This window comes from Heteronotia binoei, chromosome 18 (assembly GCF_032191835.1).
Source record: "Heteronotia binoei isolate CCM8104 ecotype False Entrance Well chromosome 18, APGP_CSIRO_Hbin_v1, whole genome shotgun sequence".
Taxonomy (NCBI): domain Eukaryota; kingdom Metazoa; phylum Chordata; class Lepidosauria; order Squamata; family Gekkonidae; genus Heteronotia; species Heteronotia binoei.
The window spans coordinates 35277012-35304085 of NC_083240.1; the positions used below are offsets into that span (position 1 = coordinate 35277012).

The window sequence follows — 27074 nt, forward strand, 5'->3', positions numbered from 1 at the left end:
GTAAGCATCACAAAGGAGACCTCAGCCCAGAGCTTCCGATTTCAACAGCAGCTGTGTGTGTCAGGCGCACGATCTGACTGCACCCTAACTAGCCCTAAGTTCTGCAGAGAAGGAAAACTCAGCTCGGAGCTGCTGATTTCAACATGATCTAACTGCACCCAATCTAGCCCAAATAGAGTAAGTATCACAAAGCAGGCTTCAACCCAAAGCTTCTGATTTCTGCAGCAGCTGTGTGTCAGGCGCGTGCTCTAACTGCACCCTAGCTAGCCCTAACAGAGTAAGTTTCACAGACAAGGACAACTCAACCCAGAGCTGCTGATTTCAGCAGCAGCTGTGATCTAACAGCACCCTAACTTTTTTTTAAAATTAGGGTTTGTAGAATCTTTCGGGCTCAAGTGCCGTGTTCTGCTGGAGAAAGTGAGACCGTAGAAAGGACTTCAGTTCTTTCAAAGTGGATGACGTGGTCACATTATCATACTCGCCTGAACAGAGAAGCTATTGAGATTTACAAACACCAGCACAATTTCAACAGAAAGGAAGAAGGCATTTCCATCCACCAATCTTGGTACCCAGCTCTGCAAAACACCCTACAGACTATAAACTGCAGAAAGTCACAGAACAAGAAGCACATTTCACAGAACAATCAGCACAGTCAACAACAACCATCTTCCTTATCTTCACACCCCTTCCAACCCTCCCAGCAATTAACACAGAACAATGGTCACATTCAACAGCCAGTTTCCTTATCACTACCCTTCCAGGAAGCCCCACCAAACAATGGGCACATCCACAAACCAATTGCCCTTTCATCACACCCCCTCCAGCCTAGAAATAGCAGCTCTCCAGCAGCCCTGGCCTCACTCAATGCACAGCAGCCAAGAAGGTCAGAGCGCCTGGTCCGGCTGCAACGCCACTGAGGATGTTCTCCGCAGCTGAGAACGAAACGTCTGGAAGAAAAACTTTCTCCAGTAGAACACAGCACTTGAGCCCGAAAGATTCTACAAACCCTAATGATGTTACCAGCCGTGAAAACCTGAAATCTTTTTTTTTGCAGCCATGCAAGCTTTAGTTGCTCAGAGGCTCAATTCTGCTTCCCTGGCCAAATCCTGCCTCCGAGCAGACTCAAGCAGTGCACCATGCTCAAGGCGAGCACTGCAAATCACTTCTGGATTTCTTCCTATATAACCCCTCCCTGAAAAGAAAACGAAGCGGAGAGAACGTTGGGGTGTTTCGGCGCCGAGCGCCTGCCTTCCAAATGTCCAAGAAACATGACGCGAACCTGTAAAGTGGATGATGAATCCCTGTTGGTAGCCTAAGCCGCTGCTTCCGGGGTCTGACTGAAACTGGATGGTGACATCAGCCGTTGAGGTGAACAGCTTGAAGTGCCGGCTGAGGCCAGAGTACTGGCCCAGGATGCGCGCTGTCAGGTCATCGCCGTCGTAGAAGGTCAGCGCGTCCCCTTTGCCCAGCCGCAACCTAAAGGAACATGTTAAGAACATAAGAAAAGCCATGTTGGATCAGGCCAATGGCCCATCCAGTCCAACACTCTGAGTCACATAAGAGCATAAGAGAAGCCATGTTGGATCAGGCCAATGGCCCATCCAGTCCAACACTCTGTGTCACACAGTGGCCAAAAAACCCCAGGTGCCATCAGGAGGTCCATCAGTGGGGCCAGGACACTAGAAGCCCTCCCATTGTTACCTCCCCTCAAGCACCAAGAATACAGAGCATCACTGCCCCAGACAAAAGAACACAAGAGAAGTCATTTTGGATCAGGCCAATGGCCCATCCAGTCCAACACTCTGTGTCACACAGTGGCCAAAAAACCCCAGGTGCCATCAGGAGGTCCATCAGTGGGGCCAGGACACTAGAAGCCCTCCCACTGTTACCCCCCCCCCCTCAAGCACCAAGAATACAGAGCATCACTGCCCCAGACAAAAGAACACAAGAGAAGTCATTTTGGAGAAGGCCAATGGCCCATCCAGTCCAACACTCTGTGTCACACAGTGGCCAAAAAACCCCAGGTGCCATCAGGAGGTCCATCAGTGGGGCCAGGACACTAGAAGCCCTCCCACTGTTACCCCTTCCCCCTCAAGCACCAAGAATACAGAGCATCACTGCCCCAGACAAAAGAACACAAGAGAAGTCATTTTGGATCAGGCCAATGGCCCATCCAGTCCAACACTCTGTGTCACACAGTGGCCAAAAAACCCCAGGTGCCATCAGGAGGTCCATCAGTGGGGCCAGGACACTAGAAGCCCTCCCACTGTTACCCCCCCCCCCCTCAAGCACCAAGAATACAGAGCATCACTGCCCCAGACAAAAGAACACAAGAGAAGTCATTTTGGAGAAGGCCAATGGCCCATCCAGTCCAACACTCTGTGTCACACAGTGGCCAAAAAACCCAGGTGCCATCAGGAGGTCCATCAGTGGGGTCAGGACACTAGAAGCCCTCCCACTGTGCACCACCCCCTAAACACCAAGAATACAGAGCATCACTGTTGGGGCTGCTATCAGTATAGGACAGGGGGGGGATACTTCTGTGACTCACTTTCCCAGGGGTTGTGGCGAGCAGGGCTTTTTTTTTTGTAGCAGGAACTCCTTTGCATATTAGGTCACACCCTCCTGATGTAGCCAATCCTGCTGGAGCTTACAGTAGGCCCTGTACTAAGAGCTCCGTAAGCTCGTGAAGGATTGGCTACATAAGAGGGGTGTGGCCTAATATGCAAAGGAGTTCCTGCTACAAAAAAAGCCCTGGTGGCGAGTGCCATCAGGTCAAGGCTTTCCAGGCAAGAGACAAGCAGAGGTGGTCGGCCATTGCCTGCCTCTGTGTAGCAGCCCCGGACTTCCAAGGTGGCCTCCCATCCAAGGACTAACCAGGGCCTGCCCCGCACAGCTGCAGAGATCTGACGAATTAGCCTGGGCCATCCCTCCTTCCTACCTATCTCCAGTGCAGGGAATTTCTGTTTGAAAAGAAATCTCCACATCCCGCACGATTCTAGCACCTCTGAGTAGGCAAAATCTGCGTAAAAAATAGTCACATGAAATTAACTGAGGCTGGAACAAAGTGCGGGAGAGGAAGAAACTCTTGGGGGTTTTGTTTATAATGCAAACAATGCATGCAAGAGTGGGTTAAATCTCCCCTTCTTTTCACTGAGCTGCTCTCAATATTTACGCCTCCCAGACAGGCCACAAGACCCTTTTGAGGGATCCCCCCCCCCTTTATTCTTTTGGTTATTTTTAAAAAGTCACTTTCCCCCCTACGTATCTGGGCTTTCCAGCTGAGCATTTCTGTAGGATTTCTTTGGCCAGTGTGTGACCTTTCGGCCTCCTTCTCCAAATGCAGGCTAAAATTCTCCCAGGATTCTACCATCCCCTATTGAGGTAAGGTAGCTCAACGATGCCTACTGCTAGTATGTTCACTGATGGCAAAGGAAGCTCTCCACTCTAAGGTGGGTCATGAATGTATAGAACTCCTTACCACAATCTTTGGTGGTGGCGGCCACGAGGTTAGATTTAAAAAAACACCCACCAGGGATTAGGGAAGTTCATTGAGGAGGAGAACAAGAAGAATGGTTTGTTGGATTCTGTACTCTGCATGCAAGAGGATCTGGGAGGAAAAGGATTAAGAGAATTCTCTCACTGGAGTACATGCAGCCTAGGGTTGCCAAGTCCCCTGCGTTCCGCACACTCGTGACACGATGATGTCACCCGGAAGTGACGTCATCGTGCCGGCGACATCGCGTGCAGCTGCTCTAGGCATTTCCGGGAAAACTCTATGGTTTTTTTCCTGGACGCTCTAGCCATTTGGGAGGGGAAAACTCTATGGTACCTATTGTATTGTACCTGTTGTTGCTTGCCTTCTATGTTTCATTTTATATGGGACCTCTCTTCTTCTCTCTCTTCCCTGGGCTTGGAGCTCTAGCAAGTGAACCTTTCAGAAGTTAATCTGTTCACAATAAGTTAAATGCTTCTATGTATATGTAATGTAAGATGTGCTTCTATTTTTTGTATGTAAAATTTCTTTCTCTTGTTACCAGGGCTTTTTTTTGGTAGAAAAAGCCCAGAAGGAACTCATTTGCATATTAGATTACACCCTCTGATGCCACCATTGCTTTGCACAGGGTTTTTTTTAAAAAAAGAAAAGCCCTGCAGGAACTCATTTGCATATCAGGCCACACCCCCTGACACCAAGCTAACCAGAACTGCGTTCCTGCTCAAAAAAAGCCCTGCTTTATTACTATTGGAGTCAGGTCATCGTTGTAGTTTGTTTGAACAGCATTTCCCCCTTAACCGGAAAATGTGGAGGGCTGAGGATACTGCATAAAGCTTCTGAGGCAAATGATTTTTTTCCTTTCCATTTAACCCAATATAGCTGCTTGCCAGAATAACCAAAAGGAAATTCCATATTCCGAGGCACAGCCGATTGTCAGAGTTAGGGATGCACAGCAGGCGAGGACTGCTGTTCACTTGTGACCTGCTTGTGAAAGACTTTCCACATTTATTTGGCGCCTGGCGAGTGTTCCAAAACTGGGTGCTCTATTGGGTGGGCCTTTGCCGTGACCCTCTACAATCTCAAAACTCCCAAATTCAAAGGTGTGAAAAAAAATCCTCCCTCTGAGATCTGACATCGTCTTCTCAATATTTTTCACAGCGCTTTTCACACTTGGATAGCTAATGTGACATGTTTTTCTCCTCTGCTGCCCACGATTGGCGCTTCAAACACATTTGAAAGAGGGCAAACTTTTCCTGAATTTAAATCTTGTGCTTTTGAAATCTTCAAATTGTGTGTATGAAATTAAGCTGGGGGAGCGACAGAAACCCCCAGGGCTGAACCACTCCACCCCACTGCTATGTTTCACGTTTGACAGTTGAGGTTGTTTATTTATTTAAATTTATATGCCGCCCACTCCACATGTGGACTCTGGGCAGCTCACAGTCATAATACAGCAAGAACAATACCTTATAATTATAAGATCAAACCACACATAAACAATTTATAATTTAAACTTAAAAATGGTGCTATAAAATTTCCTACATAGGGGGTCCAGCTTCATTTTAGTTCTTAATTCTCTGTAATTGCTCTATTAGGGGTCTTATAGATGGATGGTAGTATTCAGCGGCATAACAGTGGCAGCTCCTCCTGCATTAGTTACTGTAGGCCTGCCGCAAAAGGTCGGTTTTACAGGCCCTGCGGAATTGCGAGAGATCCCGCAGGGCTCTTGTGGCCTCTGAGACTGCATTCCATAAAATAGGTGCTGCCACAGAGAAGGCTCTCGCCCGTGATATGGAGTGGTGGAACTCTACAGATCCAAGATATTGGGCATTCAAGAGTGGAACCAAGCAGTTTGTCTAGTTCATGGGTCCCCCCAGTGTGATGCTGGTGGATGCCAATGGCACCTGCCAACACCTTTCCTGGTTTCCGCCAAGTGTTTTTAGAAGGTGGGCTTTTGCCCACTTAGGTGTCTGATTGGCCATTGGAGATTTGATTGGCTGTGTGACAGGGCTTTTTTTGGTAGCAGGAACTCCTTTGCATATTAGGCCACATCTCCCAATGTAGCCAGTCCTTCTGGAGCTTGCAGTAGGCTCTGTACTAAGAGCCCTTTGAGCTCTTGAAGGATTGGCTATATCAGGGGTGTGTGGCCAATATGCAAAGGAGTTTCTGCTACAAAAAAAGTCCTGCTGTGTGGTCTATCAAAAATGCTGCTTTAGCAGCAGTTGCCACCACAGCACAAGGATCTTCACTGTGTGACTGACAGTGGCGGCCATTTTGTGGCTGTGCCCACCTTGTTATGACAGTCAGTCAGTCAAAGATTCATTGCGTATACTAGCCATTGGCCATTACAAAACAGAACACGAACAGCAAAGTTCCCAAGTAACACCCTAAAAGTTCCCCAGAGAGGCCATCCTCAAGAAGTTTGATATCACTCTTAAATGGATTGGTTTCTTAAATTGTTTTATTGGTTATGTACCATAATAATAAATAATCTGAATCTATCGCTCTTGCTCTTATTCCAAAGTTGCCTGCGGGCTCGAAAAACTTGGGGACCCTGGTCTAGTTCTTTTAATTTTCCTCCAAGTTAATTTTTTAAAAAGTATTGCATCCACAGAGGAAGTGATTCAAGGGGAATCACTGGAAGATGGATTGAGGAGAGAGACAATTGAACCCTTTCGCTGTATGCTGTTTTCCTGCTGAAAGCGATCACCCCCACGTTAGCTGTGCTGAGGAAAATTATGGATCCTCATACCGTTCACCCTGTGTTCAGCTCTGTGTGTGTGTGGTGGTGCCGGAAATAAAAGAGGTATGAAGAGAGAGTTATAGTTCCACTCTTCTTCAGTTGTGACCCTCTGTCTACTAGGAGAGCCAGTTTGATGTAGTGGTTAAGCGTGCGGACTCTTATCTGGGAGAATCAGGTTTGATTCCCCACTCCTCCACTTGCACCTGCTGGCATGACCTTGGGTCAGCTATAGCTCTGGCAGAGGTTGTCCTTGAAAGGGCAGTTGCTGTGAGAGCCCTCTCCAGCCCCACCCACCTCACAGGGTGTCTGTTGTGAGGGAGGAAGGTAAAGGAGATTGTGAGCCGCTCTGAGACTCTTCGGAGTGGAGGGCGGGATATAAATCCAATATCATCTTCTTCTACTACCATTTTTTTTTTAAAGGCAGGAAAGACAGCACAAAGTCACCCTTCAATGACCCATCATGGAGGGGAAATCTGATTTGAAAGCACTATAGCTATTTTAACAGTGATGTAGCAGTTAGAGAGAGGGACATGTGAACCATTTGCCGATTTCAATTTTTTAATCCCCCCCCCCCCCAGTTTTGAACTGATGGCGAGGTGCGGTGGGAAAGTGCCCAACTCAGTTATTTGCCTTGCCAAGGCCAGCGCAGGCTATTCTGATCTCATTAGATCTTGGAAGCTAAGAAGGGTCAACTCTGACAAGTACTTGAATGGGAAACCTCCAAGGAGTACCAGAGCCGGGAGGCAAAGGCAGGTATTATTCAGCCACCTCTCCGAATATCCTCCAGGCCCCCAGTAGGGGTCAGTCGCCAGAAGTTGTCATGAGTTACAAGCAATACTCCCTCTAAGCTGTGGAGTTTTGCGAGCAAAAATTCTGTTTTGTAAGCTACTGGCATTAAAGTTGCGAGCTACTGCATACATTTGTTTGCTTTGGGGACATTTTTCCTGAGCTAAGACAAGAATGTGTGAGCTGGAAGCTAAAAAACTGTGAGCTAGCTCATGCTAACTCAGCTTAGAGGGAACTCTGGTTACAAGTGCACACGCACACACACACAAAAATACAACACCCCTACCTTCTAGTGCAGAGTGTTCCCACAAACAGAGCAGAGATTCCTCTGAAATTTGTTCTCGGGGATTCCATTACCACACCCCTCCACTGCACCTATGATTTCTTGGTGCAGCACCTAGAAACATAACACCGGTCTACTCACACTTGGACTTCCAGCATGATGCGCTTGTCCTCTTCCACGTGCAAGCCCCAGATGCAGTCCTGACCCTTCCCATAGGGCTCTGGCCAGTTAGGAGAAAGCACCACACCAGCTGCATCCGTGATCTCCCCACTGCACACAGCTGTGGGATCCAGAAAAGAGAGGTCACAGAAGGGCTCTTGGCTGTGCAGGGGTCAAGAAGGCAGACAACCAGAGCGAGAGAGGGGTGTGTGTAAGGAACAGCTGTGCAGGCTTCCCTTGGGGCACAGTAAGTCCCAATTAGCAGATTCTTATGGAAATGCTTTGTTTCCTGCCAGCAAGAAATAATGAAACCAACAGAGGGTTGTCCCTCGTATTCCAGATGCTGAATGAAATAATGCAATCGATCCACCTAAATATTGTGGTCACCTATAGCAAATGCTGTTGGTGGGTCTAACAACATCAGCAATGATGTAAGTGAAGAAATTCAGCAACTAAGGCCACTAGTGATGCTTCAGCCCGAAATCCTGGCCACAAGCCAGACTGAAGTGGGTCAAGGGCAGGTGTTTCATCCAGAGACGTCTGCAGTTGCTCTGCTGGCTGCCTGCTCAGTCACCTTGCCCAGAAAGAGGAGATAGGACACTGGTCGATAAATGCTCAGATCCATCACACACTGAGCAGTGCTCTTTCCATCTTCTTTGATTTACACTTTGCAACTGGATTTTACTGTGTGAAGTGGCACGATCCGCTTGCAAATAATCGCTAAAGTGCACGGAAAGTGGATCGAAAGTGCATTATTCAGAATGTGTGAAAGCATCAAAGACAACCTTTTAACTGGAGAGCCAGTTTGGTGTAGTGGTTAAGTGTGCGGACTCTTATCTGGGAGAACCAGGTTTGATTCCCCACTCCTCCACTTGCACCTGCTAGCATGGCCTTGGGTCAGCCATAGCTCTGGCAGAGGTTGTCCTTGAAAGGGCAGCTGCTATGAGAGCCCTCTCCAGCCCCACCCACCTCACAGGGTGTCTGTTGTGGGGGAGGAAGGTAAAGGAGATTGTGAGCCACTCTGAGACTCTTCGGAGTGGAAGGTGGGATATAAATCCAGTATCATCTTCTTTTTCTTCTAAGAAGAAGTCCAAGGCTTTTTTTGAGCAGGAACCCAATTCTGGCAGGCTTGGCATCAGGGGGTGTGGCCTAATAGGGAAATGGGTTCCTGCCAGGCTTTTTCTACAAAAAAAGCCCTGTAAACACATGAACCCAGAAACATGAACCCATGAAGCTGCCTTATATTGAATCAGACCTTTGGCCTCTTTACGTCAATATTGTCTACTGGGAGTAGCTTTCTCAGGTCTCAGGCAGAAGTCTTTCCCATCACCTACCACCTGATCTTTTAAACTGGCGATGCCAGAGGTTGAACTCGGACCTTCTGCATGCCAGGCAGATGCTCTTCCAATGAGCCATAGTTATGGTCATTCCTGCAAAGCTGTGATTGGGCCATGGTGATCCATGCTGTGATCACATCCAGGTTAGATTACCATAATACGCTCTGAGAACTACCTGGAAACTTCAGTGGGTTCAAAATGCAGCATCCGGGATGCTAACCGGATACCTGGATATAGCCTGCGAGCCAGCTATCCATTAATTTCCAAGCACAATTCTAAGTGCTGGTCCCTATTTTTAAAGCCCTGAAAGGCTTGGGACCAAGGTCCCTGAAGGACCACCTCTGCCTGTAATTTACAGATCACTCAGTTTTCAACCCTGCTTTCTGTGTACCTACCCCGGAAGTGAGGCAGATGGTGACCAGAGTGTCCTCGAAGGTGGCAACTTGCTTTTTGAGTGCCTTTTCCCATTCCAGTTCACCTGGCACCTACTCAGGGGTAATTTTGTATAACAAGAGGTGCAGGAGCTCATTAGCACAACTCGTTTGCATTACACATATGCCTATGCCACACACCCCTGACATCACCGGAAGGTGTCCTAAATTATATCAGCTCAGCATCTACCTTCAGATGCCTTTTGCTGTCATAATACAACCTTATTCCCATCATGCATTTTAAATTGCTTTCTCCTCTGTGGCCACAGCGGCATGAGGAAGCTCTCCATCCGTCTGCTTTATAGGTTTTGGTTATTTCCCCATTTTTGTGGGGAAAAATATTAGAAAATGTGTCAAATCTTAAAAGTTCAGCAAAATTCTCCCAGGGGGGTTTGAATTATGGAGCCCAGAAGCAAGTACTGGGGGAGGGGGGGATAAGAAAGAAAGAAAACAATAAAATTTAGAGGTTCCGGAACTCTGCTCCTGTAAGCTGCTGCCCAAAATGAGGCTTGCACCTACCCCACTGTCTTTTAAGCACCAGGTTAAAACAGTCCTCTTTAGCCATGCTTTTGCCTGAAGTTTCATCTCATTACTTCTAGGCGTTTGTTTTATGGTTCTCCAGAGAGTTGTTTCATGGATTCCACGGGAAGAGACTGTTTCAGCTTTTGCGTTATTTATGCTGCTTTAATGCCCCTTCACGGAAGGGTTACAAACTCCAGGTAGGGAAATTCTTGGGTGATTTGGGGATGGAGCCTGGGAAAGGTGATGTTTAGGGAGGGAGCTGAGTAGGGGTGCGATATCTTGGAGTCCACCCACCAAAGCTACCGTTTCCTCCAGGGAAACTGATCTCCGAGGTCTGGAGATCAGTCATAACCCCGGTAGAACTCGAAGCCCTCACCCGTCCATGGTGATTTTATCAAGCATGTTAGAGACCATTTTTATGGAAGGATTTTATCCGTTTATAGTTTACGGTTGTATTGTTGAATTGCTTTTATCTCGTTGGCTACCTTTAGGAGGTCTCTAAAGAGGTGACCTATCCACTTTTGAAATAAGTGCCCCAGAGATTCAGGGCTTTTTTTTTGTAGCAGGAAGTCATTTGCATATTAGGCCACACACAGCCTGATGTAGCCTAGGCTTGCCAATCCCCAGGTCCCAGCAGGGGTTCTTCCGCTTTCCCAGGCTCCTTCTCGCCCCCAGTCAGCTGGCCGGCGGGGGGAAGCCCCGCCCCCAGAGAACCATGTGACTTTTCACCTCCGGAGGCTTCAGTCTCCAATTGGGATGGGGTGTCTGTGATTTTAAGAAAGTAGCAGAGACTTTTTTATTGGGACTACAAATGGAAAAATTTCCAAAAGAAGATAGAACTGTAATTTGGTACTTGCTCTCAGCTGCTAGGACATTATATGCACAGTTATGGAAACAAGAAAAAATACCAGAGAAATGGGACTGGATTGTGAAAGTTTTATCATGGAGTGAGATGGCTAAACTAACAAGAATTTTAAGAGACTATGATTTGGAAGTGTTTAAGAGGGAATGGAAGAAATTTAGATATATAGAAAAAGAGTGGAATTTGAAAGGACATTGGGCAATCTTTTAACAATGAATTTAAGAAAAAGGGAAATTGAACTTTGATGGGTTAAGAGTACCTTTATAAGTGAACTTAAGTATATAACATCGGCGGAAGTCTAGAAAAGGAGGGAGGGGGGATTAGGAAAATATCATATGTGTTAGGGATTGTAACGATATAATTTGACATTGTTACCATATGTTATTAATAAATTGTTTAAACTGGGATGGGGTGTCTGTGTTACTTTGAAGAAGTTGGCAGCAACTCGTGAGTAGAGAGGCTAATCCCTTGCTTCAGAGTCGCCAGAAAGGGAGAGGGGGAGGGAAACGTCTGCTGAGCACTTCATTATTCCCTATGTGGAGATCGATTCTCATAGGGTATAATGGGGAATTGATCTGGAGGTTTTGGGGGCTCTGGGGGTGCTGTTTTTTGAGGAAGAGGCACCAAATTTTCAGTATAGTATCTAGTGTCTCTCCCCAAAGTACCCCCCAAGTTTCAAAACGATTGGACCAGGGAGTCCAATTCTATGAGCCCCAAAATAAGATGCCCCTATCCTTCATTATTTCCTATGGAAGGAAGACATTTAAAAAGGTGTGCTGTCCCTTTAAATGTGATGGCCAGAACTCCCTTGGAATACAATTATGCTTGTCACACCCTTGTTCCTGGCTCCGCCCCCAATGTCTCCTGGCTCCACCCCCAAAGTCCCCAGATATTTCTTGAATTGGACTTGCCAACCCTAATGTAGCCAATCCTCCAAGAGCTTATAGGGTTCTTAGTACAGGGCCTACTGTAAGCTCTTGGAGGACTGGCTACATCAGGGGTGTGTGGCCTAATATGCAAAGGAGTTCCTGCTACAAAAAAAGCCCTGGCTCACCTCAGAGTCATCCCCCAAGCCTATTCTCAGACGCAAAGCGTTCATGTCAGGATCCTCTGTAGACCTACCTCGGCAGGCCGGCTCCGTCTCATTCCACTGAGGGTTGGTGGGGTCAACACACTCGATGATGACAGACCCTTGCTCCAGGGTGTAGCCGGCCTCACAGGCAAACTCTACCGTGGTGCCCAGACTGTAGGTGGCGTCGCTGGTGGTAAAGTTCCCGTACTTGACAAATGGCTCGTAGCAGTGCCCTGGTTCAAAGGCTGCAACAGATAGCAACAGAAGGAAGGAAGAGACAAGACAGAAGCAAAGACGGGGCCTTCACACAACTTGCAGGATTCGTTGTCACAGGATGTAGCAGTGGCCACTAGCTTAGATGGCTTGGAAAAAGGAATTAGGCAAATTCTTGGAAGAGATCAATCAAGGGCTACTAATTACAGTCAATAAATGGAACCTATATATTTCTAAATACCCTGACTAGTGCTGCCAAGACCCCAGGCCGGATGGGGGTTCTACTGCCCTGGAAGTCCCCACCCCACTGGCCCACATTTGACCGGCAGGAGAAACCTCCCCCGACGTCGCCAGCACAATGATGTCACTCGGAAGTAACGTCATTGCACCGGCAATGCCACAAACAGCTCTAGGCATTTCCGGGAAAACTCTATGGTTTTCCCAGATGCTCAATCAATTTGGGAGGGGAAACTCTATGGTACAATAGGTACCATAAGTCAGACCCCACAAATACTGTCGCAGCGAGTCCTGAGGTGGAACCAATTCCTGAACTCCTACACCTACACCTTGGTACACTGGCCGGGCAAAGCCATGGGGCACGCGGACGCCCTGAGCCGCCCACTTTGTGATGCTCATGGAGTCCCTGCCCGAGCGGCCCCTCCACGCCGCTGAGGTGGCTTGGGCCACAGGCAGGGACCGTATCCTCGCTCGGGTTTTGGACTGGGTGGGAAGGGGGTGGCCCACAGGCAAGGTGGACAGTGAGTTCAGGCTGTTCGCATCCCGTAGAGACAAACTATCCACTCACAAGGGGTGCATACTCTGGGGCAGCAGGGTGGTGGTTCCCCCCCCCCCACCCTTGCGCAAACAGGTACTTGAAGCCCTACACGAAACCCACCTGGGGATCGTGAGGATGAAAGCCCTGGCCCGAAGCTATGTGTGGTGGCCCGGTATGGATGAGGAGATAGAGGGGTGGGTGAGAAGGTGCCAACCATGCCAAGAGTCCAGGCCCGATCAGCCCTCCGCACCCATCCACAGATGGGAGTCCAACTGGCGGCTGTGGTCCCGCCTACACTTAGATTTCGCCGGGCCATACCAGGGCCAAAAATTCTTCATCCTGGTCGATGTGTACACGAAATGGCTAGAGGTGATCCCGGTGTCGTCCACCTCCACGGCAGCAGCCGTCAGAGCCTTGCGGAGGGCCTTTTGCATGCACGGGATCCCCGACACCCTGGTCACGGATAACGGCACCGCATTCACCTCCCGGGATTTCCAGGAGTTTATCGGGCGGTACCTAATAACGCACATTAGTTCCGCTCCCTTCCATCCAGCTACCAACGGCCAGGCAGAACGCATGGTACGAACCACCAAAGAGGCCCTGGGTCACATTGTTCAAGGGGACTGGGATCACCGCCTCGCAGCCTTCCTGTTCCATAATAGGATTACCCCCAACCCCACGACAGGGTCTAGCCCCGCAGAACTACTTATGGGGAGGAAATTAACAACCAGGCTAGACCGGCTACACCCGGACCGAGCCACAGACATCCGCAGCTCCCCTGAAGTCAGGGAAGCGGCACGGGGGTTCTTTCCGGGGGATCCGGTGTATGCGAAGAACTTCGCAAGCGGTCCAGAATGGGTAGCCGGCAGGGTACTTAGGGTGACTGGGTCCCGATCGTACGAGGTAGCGACCGAAGGGGGCCAGGTTCTAAGGAGGCACATCGACCAGCTGCGCCGCTGCACCTTGCCGGAGGAACCTACAGAGGCGGGGGAAGCGGTGAGCAGGGGAGAGCCAGCAACGGAAACCCCAGAAGTGGTGCTGCCAGCGCCGAGCCTGCCACCATACGATCCCCCGAGGCCGGCCGAGCCAGAACTGCAACCCGAGCCAACCCGCCAGCCACCGGAGGTGATTCCACAAGAGGGAACCCCCTCCACGGGGCCCGCTCCCACACCCCAAGCAACCCCGAGGCGATCTACCCGGGAACGTAGGGCTCCAGCCTACTTGCAGGATTATGTACCTTAGACTAGGGGGGGAGGAGTGTAGTGTCTTGGGCTTAACTAAGGCACTGCGCGGACATGCAGCAGAGGCGACCAGGGGAAGTCCCCTTGGTCACTCTGCACAGCGCGGGAAAAGACTCCGCCAATCAAGATCAGTGGTGGGAAGTTTGACTGGCCATGATTGGACTGGCCAGCTGGAGGGCTGTTCCGGGTTGAATGTATATAAAGCGGGTCCTGGCCCGCGTTGCCCTGTTCTGTGATGTACCATCCAATAAAGCATGTTGCCTTCAGCACGTCTCGTCTCCGAGTACATTACAATATGCAAATAAGTTCCCGCTGGGCTTCTTCTACCAAAAAAGCCCTGGTATGCACACACCCATGGGCAGTATCACAAGGAAACAGGGGAGCTGTTCCCGAGCATGCAAGCTGAGCGAAGCCTCCCCAGATCATTGGGGAAGGATGTGCATATGGCTTTCCTGGCAGCCCTCCAGCCTCACCTTCGTATCGCAGCGCCATGCCTGTGGCCACACCGCTGCTGTCTGTGGTCAGCTCGATGAAGAAGCCACGTGCCGTGCTGACCAGCCCCTCGATCGGCAAGTATTCCACCTCATAGGAATCATACACTGGGGGTGCTTCGATGTCATTCCCGTTCCGAATGATGAGCCTGCAAGGAAGAAAGAAAAGATGCCTCAGTGGGGGCCAGAGAGAACTTGGAGGGCGGCGGAGGTTAGTGCCAGGATGCAGGCAGCCAAGGTGCTGGAGATGGAATCCCAGCTGAGCAGGACCAGGCTAGACAGGGAGGCAGGTGGGGGAAGAAGTGATGATAGCCGTGAAGCCCAGAAGTTCAACAAGCTGCTGAAAGACTATAGAGCAGGGGAGGCCAAACTGTGGCTCTTTCACACATATTGTGTGGCTCTCGAAGCACCAAGAGCCCCATCAGCCAGCTTGGAGAAGGCATTTCTCTCTTTAAATCACTTCTCCAAGCCAAGCCAGCTGATGGTTTGGAGAATGCATTTAAAATTAAAGTTGCTTTCTTTCCACCTCTCCTTCCTTCCTTCCTTCCTTCCTTCCTTCCTTCCTTCCTTCCTTCCTTCCTTCCTTCCTTCCTTCCTTCCTTCCTTCCTTCCTTCCTTCCTTCCTTCCTTCCTTCCTTCCTTCCTTCCTTCCTCTCTTGTGGCTCTCAAACATCTGATGCTCATGTCTTGAGACTCTCTTGACGTTTATTCTGTGTGGCTGTTACGTATAAGCAAGTTTGGACACCCCTGCTTTAGAGCCAAGCCTGGACTCCCCAGCAGCACTTCTAGCCAGGCCCTGGGGAGAGCTGTGACAGAAAAAAGATTCTCTCCGTTTCAGTCTTCCTTCCAGTTCCAGATGGCTTGGCATCAGGGGGTGTGGCCTAATATGCAAAGGAGTTCTTGCTGGGCTTTTCCTACAGCCCTGGTTGCAGACATGAATGCCAAGAGAGGTGGGAAAGCCCCAGCTTCTCACACAAAGAAGCAGGCCACTCCCCGCTAGAGTTGCCAGGGCTGTGCTGGAAAATACCTGGAGACTCTGGGCGTGAAGCTTGGAGAGGGCAGGGTTTGGGGAGGGGAGGGGCCTCAACATGATTCAATGCTATAGAGTCCACCCTTCCAAACAGCCATTTTTCCCCAGGGGAAAAACCTATGCCGGCTGGAGATCAGTTGTAAAAGCAGATCTCCTGGCCCCACCTAGAAGTTGGCAACCTTCTGAGGGGCCAATATGCCAGCCAATAGCACTCTTGAAGGGCTTCAAAATGGCAGCCTCAAGACAGCCATCTGTGGGACAGGCGATCTCCCGCATACTCACCTGTCGTCATCTTCAGCCAGCGAGACCTTCTCAAAATGGAGGTGCAGCCGTTGTCCTGGCGGTGCCTCCAGCAGCCAATGGCAGGTCAGGTTGTTGCTGTAGCTGGCCGGGAAGCCCGGGGAGACGATGCGTCCGACAGTGGCATTTCGAATCACTCCACCGCAAGCCGCTGCAACGGGAGGGGAATTGCCAAAAGGGTTGGGACTGGAGCACTGTTCCCTCTAAGCTGCAGAATCTTGTGAGCAAAAATTCTACTGTGTGAGCTACCGGCATTAAAGTTGTGAGCTGCTGCTTAAATGAGTGTGCTCTGGGGCCATCCTTCCTGAGTTAAGGCAAAAATGTGTGAGCTGGAGGCTAAAAATCTGTGAGCTAGCTCACACTAATTCAGCTTAGAGGGAACACTGGTTGGGAGAAAGCTCGACGGCGAACGGCCCCCAACCCGCATGCCCTTCCCTCACCCTGTTGAGACCTTCACTGACCGACACACGTTGGCTCCCGGCTGCTCCAAAAGGGGTGTGTAGCGTTGAGACAGGTGAGGTGGGCCTGACCCACCAGCTGGTAACCGGTGGCGCAAGAGAAGTAGGCGCTGCCCCCAGGATGCAGACTGGTGACAGAGACGTCACCGTAGGCTGGGCGCGTCGGGAAGGCACAGCTCAGCAAGTAGGCTGCAGAAAGGAAGAAAGGGTTGAAGTGGCAGCTGTGGAGAAGCAGAAGCCTGATTGGTAGATGATGCGCAGGGACTAAAGTATTTGCTTGTGGGGCTATAACCTCAGAGCAGTTTTGTTGCCTCATGGCAAGAAAATTCTTCACTCAGGCAAAGCCCCGAGAGAGGGCTTTTTGACTCCTCACATTGCAACGACACCCCTGATTCGTCTTTTGAGCAAGAGGGAATACTTCACTGTCTTTTTCAGGCTTAATGTCACACTGAGTTGGCCTGCCTTAAAGAGACTGGGAGTTTGTATTTATGCGCAGCCTTGACAGTGTTCAAAGCACCTCAGAGAATCTTTATTATTACTTAATCTTTATTTAAAGCCCTTTGCGGTACCTTCAGGATGGCAATACGTCCCCCAAACATCACTACACACCACAGAGCAACATCGACTGGTGATCCCTGGCTTGAAGGAAGCCTGCTTAGTCTCGACTGGAGCTGCCAGTCCCCAGGTGGGGCAGGGAAACAAGGTTAAGAAACCTCCACAAAAACCAGCCTCCAAAGTTGTACACAAATAATATACTTCATTGATAATTCAAAAAATATTCCAGATCATTATAAATAATCTGTATAACAATAAGAGTACATGGGAAAGGAAAGGTCCCCTGTGCAAACACCAGTCGTTTCTGACTCTGGGGTGACGTTGCTTTCACAACGTTTTCATGGCAGACCTTTTTTTTACGGGATGGTTTGCCCTTGCCTTCCCCAGTCATCTACACTTTCCCCCCAGCAAGCTGAGGACTCATTTGACCGACCTCGGAAGGATGGAAGGCTGAGTCAACCTTGGGCCGGCTACTTGAACCAGCTTTCGCTGGGATAGGACTCAGGTCGTGAGCAGAGAGTTCAGATCACAGTACTGCAGTACAGCTGCTTTACCACTCTGTACCACGGGGTACATAAGAGTACAAAGAAACATATATATATAGTTATATGTATATACACACACACACACGTTATACAGATGATATATATACACACACACATATATACACACACTCATATATGAGTGTATGTATATATATACATACATACATATACAAATATACATATATACACACACAAAAGGCTGGCTTTCGCGGAGGTTTCTTAACCTTGTTTCCTTGTTAACCTTGTTAACCTGCTCCATTATCCGCATAGCTCTTTGTTGGTTGCTCAATCCCCAGGTGGGGGCAGGGGATCCCTGGGTTGGAGGTCCTCCCCCCCCCGCTTCAGGGTCATCAGAAAGCGGAGGGTGGGGAGCAGGAGGAAAATGTCTGCTTGCCACTCCATTATTCCGTATGGAAACCAATTCCCATAGGGTATAATGGAGAATTGATCTGTGGGTATCTGGGGCTCGGTGTGTGTGTGTGTTTTTGTGTTTTAAACAATTTTATTGACAACATATGGTAATAATTTCCATTAATAACTTCTTTTCATCTATCCCATATACTTCTTTCTAATCACCCTTCCCCCGTTACTTGACCCCTGCCAGTGTTATTTACTCAAAATACTAACATTAAAAGGTACCCTTAATTCCTAAGAACTAAAATTAATATTCTTCTTTCTTCTAAAGTTTAATCATTATCAAAAATTGTCCAATGTCCTTTTACTTTCCATTAGTCTTCTACATAACTTCTAATTTTTTCCACTCCCTTTTAAAATCTTCTAAATCATAGTCTCTTAAAGTTCTTGTTAATTTGTCCATCTCACTCCATGTCATAACTTTTACAATCCAATCCCATTTTTCTGGTATTTTTTCTTGCTTCCATAACTGCGCATATAGTGCCCTAGCAGCTGAAAGCAAGTACCAAATTAAAGTTCTATCTTCTTTTGGAAATTTTTCCATTTGTAATCCCAACAGAAAAGTCTCTGCAGCTTTCTTGAATTCATATCCCAAGATCCTAGAAATTTCTTGTTGGATGATCTGCCAATATTTTTTCGCTCTTTCACAAGTCCACCACATATGGTAGAAAGAACCTTCATGTTTTTTACATTTCCAACATTTGTCTGGCATCTTGTTATTCATCTTTGCCAATTTTTTAGGAGTCATATACCATCTATACATCATTTTAAAACAGTTCTCTTTAATACTCTGACATGTTGAAAGTTTCATAGTTCTTCCATAAATATTCTCATGTATCCATCTGTATTTCTTTATTTACATTTAATGTCCATTTAATCATTTGAGATTTCACTACTTCATCTTCTGTAGACCATTTTAAAAGTAACTTATAAGTTTTTGAAATTAATTTTTCATTATCTCCAAGCAGAACTTTTTCCATTTCTGTTTGCTCTCATCGTATTCCTTCAGTTTTAATATCGTTTTCCACCAAACTCTTTATTTGTTGCATTTGAAACCAATCGTATTTGTTATTCAACTCCACAGCAGTTTTCAATTCTATTTTGCCACTTTGTATTTTTAATAGTTGATTGCATGACAGCCATTTTTCCTCACCTGTCTCAGCTGTTATTTTTATCACTTCTGCAGGCACTATCCATAATGGTTTTCTTTCATCACCATATTTCTTCATCCAGGTATTCAACAAATTATTTCTTATATAATGGTGAGAGAAAAAACTATCCATCTTTTTCTTCCCATAATACATATAAGCGTGCCAGCCAAATTTATTTCCATGACCTTCCAACACTAAAAGTTTTTTATTCAACAGCGTCACCCAATCTTTTATTCACACTAAACAAACTGCTTCATGATATAACCTTAAATCTGGTAATTGGAATCCTCCTCTTTCTTTAGCATATATTAAAACTTTCATTTTAATCCTTGGTTTCTTCCCAGCCCATACAAATTCCGAAATCTTCCTTTGCCATTTGTTAAATTGTTTACTGTCTTTCACAATCGGAATAGTTTGAAACAAATACATTATTCTCGGCAAAATATTCATCTTAATTGCAGCTATTCTTCCAAGCAATGACAAGTTAAGCTTATTCCATTTTATCATATCTTCATCCATTTTACGCCATAGCTTTTCATAGTTATTTTTGAACAGGTCAATATTCTTCATTGTTACTTCCACACCCAAATATTTTACTTTAGAGGTAACTTCACATCCTGTTAGTCTCTGCAACTCCTTTTGTTTGTTTACTTGCATATTTTTACATAAAAATTTTGATTTTTCTTTATTAACATAAAATCTCGCCAGTTCTCCATATTCTTGTATTTTAGCTAACAACAAAGGTGTTACTTGTGTAGGATTTTCATTTATAAACATATCATCTGCAAATGCTCTATATTTGTAAATAAACCCTTTCAACCCTTCTATTTCTTTATCATCTTGTATTTGCATCAATAAAATTTCAAGAGTCATTATAAACAAAAAAGGTGAAAGTGGACAACCTTGTCTTGTACCTTTGCTGATTATCATTTCATCTGTAAGATCTGCATTTATACATAACCTTGCACGTTGTTCAGTATATATTGCCTTTATCATTCTTAATTTTTCCCCCAACTCTATTTTCTCCATTACTGCAAACATAAAGTCCCAGTTCAAATTATCAAAAGCTTTCTCTGCATCCGCAAAGAATAATGCAACTTCCTTCTCTGGATGTATTTAATAATATTCTACAATATTTACAACAGTTCTAATATTGTCTCTTATTTGCCTTTTAGGGAGAAATCCCACTTGGTCTTTCTTTATGAAATTTATCAAATATTGTTTAAGTCGTTCTGCCAAAATTCTTGTATATATATATTATAATCATTATTTAGTAATGAAATTGGTCTATAGTTCTTTACATTCGTGACATCTCTATCTTCCTTAGGAATCAATGAAATTACAGCTTCCTTCCACGTATTTGATATTTTCCCTTTTATTCTTATCCTATTCATCAATTTTTGAAGTTTCGGTACTAATTCTTCTTTAAAATTTTTTTTACCGTATATCCATCTGGCCCCGGTGTTTTTTCAATTTTCATTGCATTAATCGCTGCTTCAATTTCTATTTCTTCAATTGGATCATTCAATTTTTTTTTCATATATTCAGTTAAGGGTGCTATTTTAATCTTTTGCAAATACGCTTCCATCCTTTCCTTCTTTACTTTAACACCTTTAAATAATTTAGCATAGTACTTGAAAATTTCTCTCTTTATTCCTTCTTGATCTACCATCTCTCTTCCATCAACCACAATTTTATTAATAATTTTACTTCCTCCCTTTTTCTTCAGTTGCCAGGCCAAATACTTTCCAGGTTTATTCGCTCCCTCAAAGGACTTCTGTTGTAATTTTTTCAAATTCCATTCCAATTCCTTATTTAACAAATGTCTCATTTGTGCTTGTAGTATTGTAATCTCCCTTATAATTTTCTTTTTCCCTGGCCTTTTCCTCAGTTCCCCTTCTTTTTTCTTTATTTCATTTTGAATGTCCAACATCTGTTTTTCTTTTGCCCTTTTGCCCTTATTGTTTAATGTAGTCAATATTCCTCTCATTACAGCTTTATAAGCATCCCACACCATCTGAAATTCTATATCATCTTTATCATTTATTTGGAAGAAAGCTTTAGTTTTATTTTCTAGAGATGTTACTAATTCTTTATTTTGTAGTAAATCTTCATTTAATCTCCATCTTCTCACTTTAAAACAATTTTGTAATCCATAATATTGGGTTATGATCTGCATCTATCTTCGGTAAGATCTCTACTTTCTTAGTTATAAGGCCTAAGTCCTTTGTACCCCATAACATGTCAATTCTGGAAAAAGTATTATGTCTTGCTGAAAAAAATGTATAATCTCATACTTCAGGATTAAATTTTCTCCATATATCTTCCAGGTTTTTTTGTTTAACCAGTTTGAAGAAGGATTTTGGCAATTTTCCTTCTTTATTGTTATTTTTTCCCCCAGATCTGTCCAATGTATTCTGAATTGTTCCATTGAAGTCTCCCATAATCATGACCTGGTCATATGTCACTTCATCAAGTTGTTTCATAATGTCTTTTTTTAAAAAAAAAATCTTTTGCACCATTTGGTGCATACAGTCCCAATAATAAGGGTTTTTTTGCATTTATTATTACTTCAAATTTTCCATCTTTATCTTTAAATATTATTTTTGGGTCCAATTCTTGTTTAATATAAAAAATCACACCCCTTTTCTTCTGTTCAGCCAATGAAAAAAATTCCAGTCCCAATTGTTTATGCCATAAAAATTTATAATCCTTTTGTTTAATATGAACTTCTTGTAAACAAATTATATGTTTTGTTTTTTTAATCCAATGAAATATTGCCTTTCTTTTTTGTGGAGAATTTGGTCCATTTACATTCAAAGATAATAATTTATAATCCATCATGGTGCAAATTCTTTATTTTCTTCATAAAATTTACGCAGCTCCTGTGTATTTGTAATTGTAATCCTTCTTCCTTGTAGCTCAACGCTCAAACCTTCAGGTATTATCCATCTACACCTCATTCCATTGTCACTTAGTTTTTCTGTTAATTTCTTATATGTTCTCCTGTCATTTATCACTTGTCTTGGCAATTCTTTCATTATTCTTACTCTGCTTCCTCCCACCATCAATGTCTTTTCAAAATTTTTATTCAAGATTTTCCCCACCATTTCTTTTTTTATATATCTTATAACCACATCTCTTGGTAAGTTGTTTTTCTTGGCATATGATGAATTCACTCTATACATATAATCATACGTATTTCTAGTCCCTTCAGGATCTTCCTCCAAGAAATCAGCAAATATTTTTATTACATGTTCTTTTAAGTCTGTCCCTTCTACAGGTACTCCTCTCAGACGTATTTGTGTCTCCATCAATTTACAGTCATGGATTGTTATTTTTTCTTGCATTTTTAATAAGGTGGAATCCTGGAATTTCTTTCCCTTCTACCTCCTGCACTTTTTTTGACACCACCACTGTTTCATTTCTAAGCTCTTCCATTTCTTTTTTAAAGTCCTCAATATCTTTTTAAAGTTCTTTTTTGCAAGCATTTATCATCTTTTCCACCCCTTTCATCATCCTAGCTTCCATTGCTTCCAACTGATCTTGCATCTTCTCCAATGAGGCAGCTCTTGCATGGGTTACCTTTGACTCTGACATTAAAAAAACAGCGAAAAATTCAATATCACCAAATTAAATTTCAACTATGAGGTTTGATAGATTAGAACTTACCCTTTCAAATGAGCCTAATTTTGCCGTCCTCTGACCTTCCCAGGCTCAGATATATATATTTTTAATTTAGCCTCCCAGTAATGGCTGCCGATGTTTTTCTATGGTAATACAATCCTAGAGTAGGTCCACTTCTTCAATAATTACTTCCTGCTTTGCTTGCCCCAAGTCATGTTCTCACTGGTAACAAAGTCTCATGATACTTGACGTATTTCCTGTGTTGACTGTAGAAACTGCAGATCTCTGATGATGGTGCTTTCACTCCATGACCGCAGGTAGACAAAACAATAAATTCCTTTCCAATTTTTAACACTGCCCTTAATTTAACAAAATCCAAAATTCACTCCTTCTCCTCTTCTTCTTCCAAGCTTTCAAACTTTCTCTTTCCCACCTTCTAATATTATTTTGCTTGCTTTAAAATAGTCCTGGAATAGTAGATAGCAATCACTACCTTTTTCTAAGGTTATCCAAATCAACACTGGTCTCGTACAGCATCAGATGTTTAGCAGTCTCAAAGAAGATTAGGATCTTGTCAAGCTTATGTCAAATAAATAACTCTGTAAGCTTCTGCAGATGATGAATATGCAACTCTTCTCCAGGGACCCCTCAAAGGAGCCCCCCCCCCGGGACTCCCTTTTAGCTTAGGTAAATCACCTCAAAGTTTCCTGTGCATATCTTGGACTAATCTCTGACTGAGAAAAGTAGGCAAAAGGCAAAAATTTGCCCTTTACTACCCCGAACAGAAGCTCCAGTCTGCCCCCCTTAGAGAGGCAGGTCAGCTCAGCATTCTCCAAATCCCGGAAGTCCGTGTGTGTGTGTGTGTGTTTTTGAGGCAGAGGCACCAAATTTTCAGCATAGCATCTGGTCCCTCTCCTCAACCCCTTCTCCCAATTTCAAAAAGATTGGACCATGGGGTCCAATTCTATGAGCCCTAAAAGAAGGAGCCCCTATCCTTCGTTATTCCAAGTAGAGGGAAGGCATTTAAAAGGAGTGCGGTCCCTTTACATATGATGGCCAGAACTCACTTCGGAGTTCAACTGTGCTTGTCACACCCTTGTTCCTGGCTCCAACCCCAAAGTCTCCTGGCTCCATCCCCAAAGTCCCCAGATATTTCTTGAGTTGGACCTGGCAACCCTAGCCTTGACCAAGGCTAACGCTTTTTCAGCCCTGGCTCTGGCCTTGTGGAGCTGTCCCTCAAATGAGATCCAGGCCCTGTGGGAGTTATTGCAGTTGTGCAGGGACTGTAAAACAAAGAGGTTCTGCCAGGCCTACAGTTGAGACAGCATGAACTTAAACTGTACATGGCTTCCCCCTATGTTGCTTTTCGACTCCGTTGCTCCATTGCGTTTGCATCATTCCCATCTGATATTGATCTTGTCCACCTGCCCCCTTTTATTTGCAGTTACATCAACCTGTAGGCATGCACGGAGGCCAGGAGTAGATATCAGTAGTGAACTGTTAATGAAATATAAATTGATATATTAAATGTTAATTGTTCCTGGGTTTGAATTGTTGATACTATGGGTGAGATCACACAAGAGGTTTGGCATAGCAGTATCCTGGCTCTGAAAAAGCTGGTTCTCTTTGATCCATGCTACGGTAATCACACAGTCCATGCCCTGCTGGTGGGAGAGGCACAGGCTGCATATGTGCAAGACAAGCATTCAGTCTGCTCAACAGGGCTTTTTTTGTAGCAGGAACTCCTTTGCGTAATAGGCCACACACCTCACTGACTTGGTTGGCTTGGAGATATGATTTAAAGAGAGAAATGTCTTCTCCAAGCCAGCCAACCAGGCTTGGAGAATGCATTTAAAGTTAAAGTTGCTTTCTTTCCACATCACCCTCCCTCTCCCTCCCCTCATCTATTTTCCTTCCTTCCTTCCTTCCTTCCTTCCTTCCTTCCTTCCTTCCTTCCTTCCTTCCTTCCTTCCTTCCTTCCTTCCTTCCTTCCTCCCTCCCTCCCTCCCTCCAACATCTGACATTCATGTCTTGCAGCTCTCAAACATCTGACTGCCTCCTCCCTCAAAATCTCCAGGTGCTTTGTAACACTGGGCTGGTAACCCTGTCATCCACCCTGTGGGGTCTGGGAGAAGGCAGGGCAAGGAGAATCTCTCCTTTAAGGCTCAAGGACAAAGGCAGACCAAAAATGAAGTCCATCCATCCATCCATCTATCCATCCATCCATCCACCCAGTCACCCATTGAGCTGTAGGTCCATGACCCAAAAGAAGGAGGCAGTGTGGCTGGACTGCCTGAGAGGAAGGGCTCTTGCTAGGATTCTCTGGGGTTTTTGGAACGCTTGAAATACATCAGCACCAGGTATTATTAACTGGCACAGACCTGGCATGGGGGCCCTGCCTGGTATATGGGGGGCAGGAGGAGTGCAGGTGCCAGCTCCGGCAAGACATGATGGTGACAGTCATGACAGCAGCCCCCCCCCCCCAATTCTCCATGCAAATTACGTTAATTGCTGGGACCAATTAGCTCCCCATTAAGTGTCTCTTTGGTGGGTGCCCGCTTTAACCTGGCAGCGTTGGCGATTAGCTCCGGCAGTGATTAGCAAGCTCCCAATTAGCTAATTGTGCTGCAGCTGCAAGGGAAGCGCTGGTGCGGCGGCGGTCCCTGTGCTGGCTGTGCAGGGATGGGTGGGAACAATGGCAGTTGTGGCAGTGGCTGCATCCCGCAGCAGAAGGCCTTTGCCTAGTCACCCCCCTCCCCGCCTTCCAATAGCAGGGAGGCCTGTTGGATTAGATTGAGGCCTTCCTCTCTATCCAGACACCTCTGGGAAACCAGCTTGGACAGGAAGGTCTTCCTGAATTGTTTATCCCTAGCCAAGGTGCACTGCCTCTGAATATGGAAGCTTTATTTGTCATTGCTAATGGCTTTTGATAGATTGCCCAAGATGAATTTTCCAATTTGCCCTCTCTCTTAAACCATCTAAGGGAGATATTCAGGACTTCTTCTGTAGCAGGAACTCCTTTGCATATTAGGCCACACACCCCTGATGTAGCCAATCCTTATTGGATGGGAAGGAAGTAGGGACGAGGCGGCAGCGGTAGCCACTCTTTCATTGGCTCGCTTATCATTCCTGCTGCTGCTGGCCTGCCCCCTTAACCTGGCACTGACAGTGAGGGCCAGCATAGGAGCCAAGAGCCTCCGGTGCCATTTTACCCATCGATCAGCTGATTGGCGGGAGGGGCGCCTTTACATAGCCTGGGAAACGTGGTGCTCCACCGCCCCTTCTTGAGCATTGTAATAGACCTGGTGAGCAAGGGAGGGAGGAGGAGGCTGGGAATAAGCTTGCCAATCCCCAGGCCCCAGCGGGGGTTCTTCCGCTTTCCCAGGCTCCTTCCCGCCCCCAGTCATCTGGCTGGCATGGGGAGGCCCCGCCCCATGTGACTTTCCACCTCCGGAGGCTTCAGTCTCTGATTGAAAGGCTTCCTCTTGGGATGGTGTGTCTGTGTTACCTTGAAGAAGTTGGCTGCAACTCGTGAGTAGAGATACCAATCCCTTGCTACAGAGTCGCCAGAAACAGGAGAGGGGGGAGAGGGGAGGAGATGTCTGCGGAGCACTTCATTATTCCCTATGTGGAGATCGATTCTCATAGAGTATAATGGGGAATTGATCTGGAGGTATCAGGGGCTCTGAGGGGCTGTTTTGTGAGTTAGAGGCACCAAATTTTCAGTATAGCATCTAGTGCCTCTTCCCAAAATACCCTCTAAGTTTCAAAACAATTGAACCAGGGGGTCCAATTCTATAAGCCCCAAAAGAAGGCGCCCCTATCTGTCATTGTTTCCAATGGAGGGAAGGCATTTCAAAGGTGTGTTGTCCCTTGAAATGTGATGGCCAGAACTCCCTTTGGCGTTCAATCGTGCTTCTCACACCCTTGCTCCTGGCTCCACCCCCAAAGTCTCCTGGCTCCACCCCAAAGTCCCCTGGCTCCACCCCCAAAGTCCCCAGGTATTTCTTGAACTGGACTTGGCAACCCTAGCTGGGAAGTGCAGGCAAACTAGGCATTTACCTAGAGACAGGGAGGAAGGCAGAATTCGGCACCCCTGCCCTACCGGTGCCTTAGACAAACACCTAGTTTGCCTAGTGGGTGAGCCGGCCCTGCCTGTAAGCTCTTGGAGGATTGGCTACATCAGGGGTGCATGGCCTAATATGCAAAGAAGTTCCTGCTACAAAAAAACCCCCTGAGGAATTGGGCAAGATGGCAGCCACATGTCTTCAAGCGCTTTCACATGGGTACATGGTTCTGGTTTGGATCAGGAATACGTGGGGAGGTTAGAGAGCATAGTTCTGCCCTACAACTGCAGAGGGGTGAGAGGAGAGGCAAAACTGGGCAGAGGCAGGAGGATAAATAAACCCTCTTCTCCCTCTTCCCGCACAGCTCTGCACTATGCACAGGAAAGCACACGTGCCTGAAATTTACTTCCTGAAAAATGTCAGGAAGATCCAATTGTAGACTGTCCCAGAACCATGGCATTTTCCAGGCTGCCTCCCCAGTTGATGACATCACTTTCATGTGATGTCATCAAGTTG

At 46.2% G+C, this 27074-nt stretch overlaps 1 protein-coding gene across 1 annotated transcript in view; it reads right to left on the minus strand.

The window, feature by feature from the left end:
- Positions 1–27074, minus strand: part of SEZ6 (seizure related 6 homolog) — a 183266-nt gene that overhangs the window by 19724 nt on the left and 136468 nt on the right. The window contains exons 5-10 of the mRNA XM_060258965.1: positions 16203–16388; positions 15724–15892; positions 14394–14560; positions 11742–11936; positions 7450–7588; positions 1280–1476 (exon numbers count right to left, since the gene is read on the minus strand). Of these exons, the coding sequence (XP_060114948.1) occupies positions 1280–1476; positions 7450–7588; positions 11742–11936; positions 14394–14560; positions 15724–15892; positions 16203–16388 (1053 nt within the window). The remainder of the gene's footprint in view (positions 1–1279; positions 1477–7449; positions 7589–11741; positions 11937–14393; positions 14561–15723; positions 15893–16202; positions 16389–27074) is intronic.